We start from the raw sequence: 9,557 nt of genomic DNA, 5'->3' as shown, positions 1-9,557 counted from the left end.
TTAACACTATAATAAGTATGTGGTTGCTTTAAAAGAAAAAAAAAAATAGCAACAACAACAAGCAGTGAATCATGCAAGTTTAATTTCTTACTGATTTATGAGCTCTGGACAATTCCTTGCATCTTTGTCGCATAAGGAAAACTATGCATTGCAAGTCAATTACCACTATAATTATAAGTATTTGGTTGCTTTACTAAAAAAAACAAACAAATAATGCGAGTTTCTTACCGATTTATAAGCTCTGGACAATTTCTTTTATCGTGAGTCACTCCAACCTGGTTACAACCACTGCATCGTTTGGCTTTATTTTGTTTACCCTTCCTGAGTGCCTTCTCTTTTTCCCTCTTAAGCCTTTTTCCACACCCTTTTTCCCTCGCTTGACTTGGTTCACAATAATTTTTTTTTCCAGGTACTCCTAAACATGTACCAGAACCACAAATTTGACTACCTTTATCCAGCGGTGTTGTTACACTTGTACCACAACTAACCAAGCTGTTAATATTTTTAAGTGCACTACTTAAAGCATCATTAAATACTTTAGTTGCTTCCTTACTTCTAAGGGCTTTCTCAACTACAAGTGTAGACATGTGAATTAATTCACTCCGCTTCATAAGATACGATTTATCATCTGTTATCTCAGTTCCACCATCATCAATGACTATCCCTGTCTTTGTTGTTTTATACCAACGGGTTAAAATGTATTGGTCCAACAACTTATCAAAATCATGCATCCTATTCAAATATGACAAAATGTGCTTGCAAGGGATCCCTGAGCTCTCAAATTTTTTGCAAGTACATGAAGTAAAATCCAAATCCTTTTTATACATAATTTCCCGCACCCTAGACTTTTCTGCCATTTTTCTTTGAACTTTATAAACTCGACAGCTTTCATTCTCACTAAGAAGCTCAAATCTATAACTCAAACTCTCCCACAACTCACCTTGAAATTTAAAAAACATCTCATGTGTATAAACTTCAACTATGTGTACCAAAAAACTGTGGAGAATTTTAATTTTTGGTTTATCAACCATATCTTTATTATCCGCCATGCATTAGCTCTTCGTGGCGTTGGCACACAAGTCCCCTACCAAACAAACTAAACCCTAAAATCTACCAATGAATTCTCTTTTGAAACATACCTTTTGAAGAATGAATGGGCACTTTCTACTCATTGGCTACTGGACATGCCAGCAGAAAAACTATGATTCACATATGCAGGCAGCCATTTGGATCGGATATCATACATTGAAAGTAGCCATTTATTTTCATGTAAGCCACTCCTCTTAACTAGATCCGTCCACTTCAAATCAAACACTTCCTTTATCTCATATCCCTATATACAGTTGAGAACTCCCCATACCCTATAGTACTCACTGTATTTAGTTGTATCTAATTATTTCTCTGAAATCTTCATTAGTATGTGGCCAACTACAATACCTGTGATAGAATATACAAAGGCTTTAATATGCACATTTCAAAGGCAATCAAATATTTAAACAAAATGCATGCAGAATCTATATAGACTCTCCACAAGATTCAAATATCACAATATCGATTATTCTTACAAAATGGTTCAAACAAACAATGAAAAAATATAGATATGCTTCTGATGACCTAGATGGACATGCTTTGATACGTGAATAATTATAAGCATGTACATGTACATGAACATGAACACAAAAACATGGTTTAAATTAAACAAAAGCATTATTATTAACAAAACCAATAAAGACAAGAAACAGAGAAACAATTACTTTGTTTAAATGAGTCTTTATACTTATACTTAGACGCCTCACCAGTCTTTATATATCCTCAAATATTTGCATATTATTTATACTAATTTGGGCGTCAAAACACCCATACAGTCGAAATAGAGATTTTTTTACAGATGATATCAGGTGGTCTACCATGCCAACTCATATATCTAGCTAAAGTAATGTTATGTTGTGCCTGAGTGTCTGCCTTGGAGTTGCCTTCTCTGTAGATGTGATTGAGGTATATATTTTCGAAAAAGGAGAAGAGTTGTCGAATATCCTCTATTATTCCAACTGCCTCCCATGGATTGTCATTGTCATTGTCATCTCCCTTAATGCAGCTTATCAAGGCCTTCGAGTCACTTTGGATGTGTATATGTGTGATGTTATAGGAGATAGCTAGATAGAGACCTAGTCTCATTGCCAAAGCTTCGGCAAGGAAGGATGTGCAAATAGGTACAAAATCTACTGAAGAAGTAACGAAACCACTGACATAATTCCTTAGTACACATCCCAAACCCGAAGGACTTGGGTTTCCGTGACAAGTGCCATCTGTGTTTAAAGTGATGTATGGAGCTGTATGAGGCTTCCAGTAGAGATGAATAAGTTGTTTTTGTCTTTTGGTTTTAAGGAGTAGTGTCTGGGCATCCTTTGTACTTCTCCAAAAAGCAAGACTAACTCTGAGTGTGCCTTGAGGTGTCACCCTTTTGTGTTCAAATAGCATTGCATTTCTACTATTCCAGATGTTCCAGCAGATGATTGTGAAGAGTTCCATAACAAACGGTATATTGCTATGCTGATTTCTCATCAAGTTATGGATCTTATTTATCCATATCTATGGTGTTTCATTGAAGGGTATGGATGCAATTTGGGGGATTCGACTAGTTCTCCATATGGTCTGGGTGAATGGGCAATCATGGAATGGGTGTTGTGCAGTATCTGGGTGGCTTTTGCAGAAGATGCAGTCTAGGTTAAAGTTCAACTACCCTATTTTGAATAGATTAGATGATGAGTTCAGAGCATCTAGTGAAAGTTTCCACATGAATACTTTCACTCACAAAGGAAATCAGAGTTTCCATATTATTCTCCAATCAAAGAAAGGGGTGGTGTGGTATGAGTTTATTGCTTGATAGCCCGATTTCACCGTATATTTCTCATTGATTGATAGAGTCCAAATTTTTTTGCTGGGTTTTTCACTGTGGGAAAGTGGAATGGAGATAATTTTTCTAGCAATTTTTGCTGGCCAGCAGTGGTAGATGATGTTTGAGCGCCATTTTCTTGTGGTACTATCAATGAGGTCTGAGACGAAGATTGGTTTAATGGTGTTTGAGTATATTAGAGCGGTGATGCCTTCATTACTTGGAATCCAGCTCTCGGTGAAAAGGTGGATTGATGATCCATTGCCTATCTCCCATCCCAATCCTTTATTAAGGATGGTACGGGCCTTGAGGATATCTCTCCATACTCTAGAATCAAGTGGTTTGGGGCACATTGTTAAGAAGTCTTGACTTCGAAGGTATTTTGCCTTGACAATATCGATCCATAGTGACCTGCCGCTTGCAATGACTTCCCAACCTTTTTTAGCTAGGAGGGCTAGAGGGCTAGATTTGTCTGTTGTAGATATCTTCACAGTATCACTAATTCCTATATATTTTATTTTACTTCTAACAAAAGTCCAATTTAAGTTGCATTACCAAAACTATTCTAATTTTCTAATCCAAATACCAATTTAAACTTGCTAAAAGCATAACTTTATAATACCTGTGAAGAGTAGTTTGTAGCGTCTAAGAAATTGTTTTTGTCATTGCTGGATCCTGATATGTTATAATCATCTTCGGGGCCTCACCGGGCATAGCTTTGAAAAATTGGTTGAATAACCAAACAAAAGATTATGTGGTCTCATCACAGAGAAATGAGCAAGCAAAAATAATGGTCTATTAACCTTGAATAATGGTGCAAGTATCAACCCATACCGATTGGTATTGTACGTAGTATAAAAAATGACAACATCACCATAAAACTGGTATGCTCGTCTAGAGGTCACATCTGCCCAAAAACAATGAGTAATTCTCTGTTTACCATCTGGCTTAATTTTATAAGTGAAAGAAGGATTCTTTCCATGCTCCAATTTCATATACTCATGAAACATATCTCCATCATGGCCCTTCGTCTCCTTGCACCTATCCTTTTTCTGATTGTTTAAATCTTTTTTCTTGAAACCGATATATTATATCCCTCCAGGTCGCACTCCAAGAAGGCTAAATTGTTGATGCTACGATATAATTACTGTATAGATAATAACAATAGAGAATGATCAGAAATTCGATGATGGTTTGAGGCGCGCAGATAACACTATCCTTAAGGTGTTATTTGCCCCCACTACAAGAGTTTGCTATCGGGTCTAGGCAAATCACCTCCAAGATACAACAAACCATAGAATTCTATGGTTAGCAATACCGAAGAATTCTCAAAGCACTCTAATGAAACCTGCATTCGAACTAAACATTGGAGGGAGAGGGAGAGATAATGAGAACATGACTAATTTCCTTATTATAGAGGTTCTCTTTATAGAGGTTCAATGTTGAATGAATAGACGCACCTCTTCATGGATACCTTTTGGATGTACACACCACTTCAATGTATGACCCTTGTTAGCAATTCGGGATACAGCAAAAAATCGGTACGGGAATAATTTGAGAATTATTCGGTGATCCAAAAAAATGGTACAGTCAAATATTCGGTCAAAAATTCGCAAGACGGCAATTATGCAGTGTTTAATTAATACGCATTTTAAACGTTTGGTTGCAAAAATTCGGAAGTTAAAAATTTGTGATATTATGTTAGTAAATATTAATAATAGTTGTCATTCTTTACAACATAACAAACATATCTAAACAATTTAGCTACAAAAACATTGAAACCAATTGAATGGTCCATATGGGTACCTTCATTTATTTGTTCTTGGATTAAAATTCCCGTTCAAAGTTCAAAATACACACACCATGACATGACAATTTAAATATTGCCCAAAAAGTATAAAAACCAAGCTTTTGGATTAATTTATCACTAAAATTGTAAGAGTTGGGGACTTAAAGTAAGAGTGAGGACATAAAGTACATAAAAAATAACAAAAGCGCAACCGAATTTTCATTCATTTTTTTAGCAAAATTTTTTAGCCGAATTTTTGAAAAATTCGCCAAAATCCGTATTATACATTTCAAGGCAAAAAATTGCAAATTATTTCGAATTTTTCAAATATTCGAAAGTATTATACGTTTTGCCCTTCAAAAATTCAATTCGCAAATTATTCGCGAATAATTCGGTGAATTGCTAACAAGGTGTATGACAACATGTGTATGTTCCTCACATTCATTTGAAAGAACACAGCAGTTCAAATTCTATTTAACTGTTTTGGATTCAGTTATAGTAACTGTAATTTCTTTGCTCATACATGAATGTGACTAGGTGCTCTAATACATTGGACAGGATCCAATGCATCCAAGTACTACCAATTAATATACAACTTCTCAAACTATAATACAATCTCAACGACAATTCCTCACTAGATTGTAATATAGGCCAATGTCTTTCCCTGGCAATTACAATCATAATAGCAATTACCATGTCAAACAACTGTTGTGTTAAGCACTTTTGGGCACCAGAAACACCACGATGAGATCTTACAAATTGTACTATACTAGGGGTTGACAACGAGTGAGTATGCTCCTCAAAGAATACACTAACTACAAATGCATCAAAATTTAACTTCACCACTGCAATTTTAGCTTTACAGTCTTCTTTTATAATGCCCCAACGCCTTTTTGCCGCAATGTCTACTATCACTATACTTTTTCCTTCTTTAAAACAGATGTTCTCCTTCCTTACGATTTCATCATCCGTTTTTCTCTGAGACCAACTTCGAATGCTAAACCCAGCTACTTTTGCATATGCATTGTAAAAATTCTTAATAGCATCAAGTGATTCAAACTCTTGACCATTTTTAGGCTTGAGATCATGTGGGACTTCAAGACAGTAAATCTCAACATGTTCCGCAGGCATACTAATATTCTCCCTATCAAAATCTTCATTCTCCATTTCAATATCGTCCGACAAAATTCTACCAACATCAATATCAGAATCTTACAAACAATTAAAGCACAAAATAGTTACTGCACATAGTTCATTTTTATGTGAAATTTATATGGCGGAATTTAATAACTACATGCTAAACTAAATGCAAAATCTTCTAGTGCAACTAAATTGTTTGTCATGTATTAGTTGTATAAAATAAAGTTTTCTAATGCAATAAAAAACAAAGATTTTCAGGAAAAAAAAGTTTTCAATTAGTGATGAAAAAGATAGAAGGAAATAGCATATATATATTACTAGAATAATATATATATATATATATATATATATATATATATATATATATATATATATATATATATATATATATTATTGGACTAAGAGGTGTGACTTTTTGGTAGTGGTGTTCATTTAAATACTAGACCATCCTCTATTCAAATTATTGAATATGATATGACCATGATATTAGTTTTGTGAAATCAGTTGTATGTCACGGTGTTCACGAGTTAAAAGAAAATTAACAGTTCATGATTATGTTATTTGAACTTGGCACAATGTAGCACCAAATATTACGTGTAAAGAGAACACAAAAGAAAATAACTAGAAAGTTTATAGATACTTACAATTGAAATAAGTCCTTAAAACTGATTTAGTAAAGGCTGTAAAGTAGTAGTAACATGGCAAGTTCTTTGGCAACTCTTCAAGTTATTCAACAACTCGGCAAGTAACAGTCAAGGCTATTTTTTATTTTATTTTTTGTTTTAAGGTTGTGAAGAAAAACAAATAAATGGACATGAGAGAACCAAGAGCGGATGTGAGGGAAAATATCGAGAGAATATTGGAGGGAGAGCAAAGAGTGGGAAAGAGAGTCACGAAGGAGTTGAAGAAATATAAAATATATTCTTTCTTTCTTTCTTTTTGGTTATTTCCTCTCTTTTTTTCTATTTTTATTTATGGGGTTTTAAGTTGTAGTGTGCGAGTGGGTTTTTCTTTTCCTTTCTCACTAGATATCATTCTTCTTCTTCTTTTTTCATCAGTAAACTTGTCATTTTACACGATTTAGCTTCACCTATTTTTTGGCATCTAAACAGAACATGTTTGCGTCATATTGTCATATAGTGTGATATACATATATAATATGTATTACAAATAACTTCACTCGACAAAATGTCATGCCAACTTAGGTATTTAGAAATTCATTCCTTAAAGCATACAACAACTTAAAAAATGTCTAAGGAGACATTATATAATTCATAACTAAATTAATACAATTTAGAGTTGATCATTATAGGTTCAATAACTAGCTTCAAGATATTGACAGCAGTGCACATATACAGTAAATAGAGAATACTTAAGCCTACCTGGCTCACTCAAATCATCTTACGCCTACCTCACTCAAAGAGATTTAAAAATTTATTTCTTTTGTGTAATCAAAGGTTGCTTCAATTCCTTCTGATTAATGATACTACATCTTATAAGGATTTTTAATGAAGTTCTTTACTCTTTGATTCTAAGAAGTAACATACTGCACCTCTAAAGGATTTCCATATTCTTAATTGGAAAAAAGATTTTTAAGTCAATACGTATTCTTTTTGGAAAATGTATGGGAAACTCTTGCAATCGATTTCCAAAATTGATTAGTGCTTTTAATGAAGATATATACCCTTTTCTCTAGTTAAGCAAACATAGTTTCCTAATTAGTAATTAGACTCAACTTTCTTCTAATTCATTAATCTTGGTCCATCCACCGTTAGATCACTACAAAATTGTTTTCTCCACACCTTTTATTTGAAAGAAATGTAAAAAATAAAGAACAAATGCCTATGACAATATCTTAACTGAGAAACTCAACTCCATTGATGTATAATATCTTGGATAACATTACTGATATTTGGACTGTAACCATGTATAGAAATTCAAAGAAGAAAACCAACATTGGTCCGGCCTAAGCTTCTAAATGTGAATAATATAATGCAAGTAATGCAAAGCAATGCCCATTACCATAATTCTCTTAATAACTTGCTGACCCAAAGAAAATACTACTCTTAAGTAATCTATGCAGTTGAACTTACCAATATAAGTTATTGATCGAACATGATATTGCTCAAACGTAACAATTTGGATATTGCGCAACCAACTCTAGTTTCAATATTCCAACCAGTGTCATAACTAAATAAATCCATGATATGATCAAAAGAAACATATCATATCACCTAAGATGCTTTTCTGCTTAGTCATATTAGCTAGAATAGATCGAGTGAACTACTTTATGAGATCCTAATTTATGATGTATTGCTTTTAGAAAATCATAAACACTAAATTTTGCAAGAAGTGTAAAAAATCAAGAAGAAAAATGAACCAATATTACTTTTGCCAAAACCATTAAAAAGTTTGGCGGCAAGACAAAAAATAGTACAAACAAACTTAGATTTACCTTAGTGCTTAAGAGAACATATTAAAGAGAGAATAATATGCATACCTTCTTTATTTTATTTGATAGAGTTCCATGTATGGTTTTGGAGGTTAAAGTTTTGAGAACGTAAACCTTAAGAAAACCCTTTTACCTTTCTTATGCTTTTCTCTTATATAGTTTAATGGAATCAAAACTCTTAAAAAGATGTAAATTGACTATTATGCCTATGCATGTTTGGAAAGGCATCTCAACACCGTTAGATCTCAACAAAACTACTTTCTCCTGGACTGCTTGATATAAAAAAAATAAAAAACCAAGCTGTTTTATTTTATACTAGTATATAGTCCGTGCCCACAGCACTGTTTCAAATTAGGCCCAAAAGAACCCCAACCAATTGATTGATAAAAGCCCAACCCACAAAGCAGCCATTGTTGACCAAATCAACAATGATCCAGTACTCTTTCAAATTAACATTTTAAACTATACATATCCTATAAAACTTTGGATCTGCTATGTCATAACTTATGAGAAACAATCGTAGCCGTCAGATGGGGCTCTGCAGCCCCCCACACCAAGCTTTTTTATTAGATAGATATATATATACGGGCTGGCTACGTTGTCATACATAAATAACATACGAAAATGACATGTGCAATCCTACCTACCTATATATTGAACTAAGAGCTGATTTTTTGGGGATGTGATCTTTACAACATGGAGATCATCTCCAAAGAAAATCAGCTCCCTTGACTATGTCAAACCTTACCAAAAATTGAGTTCAAGTTTGAAATTTATCTAACGGTCTAGAATTTTATCACTCTTTTGAAAATACTAGAAAATTTTAATTGAGCTAATTGTTTGTGGAGATATTGTATTCGCCTGAAAAATCCCTACTAGTATGTCTAGTCACTCACCTCTCCTACCTTCTCTTTTCTCCTTTTTTTTTTCTCTCTTTTCTTTTTTTTTTTCTTTTTCTAAGGTCCACTATTCCTTTTATATCCTTCCCCTTTTCTTCCCATCCATTCATCTATGTCCCATCCATCGATCAGCTTTCGCACACCTCTCCTATTAGGGTTCCGCAGCCTCGATCCCATACTTCCCATTTCTTCTTTCTAATCTTGCCTCTCCTTTGACCCTGACAACCCCCGAGTCATCTATCCATATGTAGCCCACCTTCTTCTAGGGTTCTGCGGCCGTGATGAGGTGTTCCGCGCTTCCTTTTCCTTATGCTAATACGGACCTGTAGGCATGCCAACTCCTTGGCCCCAAAATAGGCTGATACAGATGCCCCCTCTCGGCCC

The 9,557-nt window shown here is 34.2% G+C and overlaps 1 protein-coding gene across 1 annotated transcript; it reads right to left on the bottom strand.

The window, feature by feature from the left end:
- Window positions 1-224: 224 nt before the first annotated feature.
- On the bottom strand, window positions 225-857 carry LOC147508063 (protein FAR-RED IMPAIRED RESPONSE 1-like). The gene has a single exon (XM_086596748.1). The coding sequence runs from the start codon at window positions 855-857 to the stop codon at window positions 225-227; it is 633 nt and encodes a 210-aa protein (XP_086452874.1).
- Between the last annotated feature and the right edge of the window lie 8,700 nt (window positions 858-9,557).

Source organism: Coptis chinensis, chromosome 3 (genome assembly GCF_015680905.1).
Source record: "Coptis chinensis isolate HL-2020 chromosome 3, ASM1568090v1, whole genome shotgun sequence".
Classification (NCBI taxonomy): Eukaryota; Viridiplantae; Streptophyta; class Magnoliopsida; order Ranunculales; family Ranunculaceae; genus Coptis; species Coptis chinensis.
This window is presented reverse-complemented; position numbering and strand designations above follow the sequence as displayed.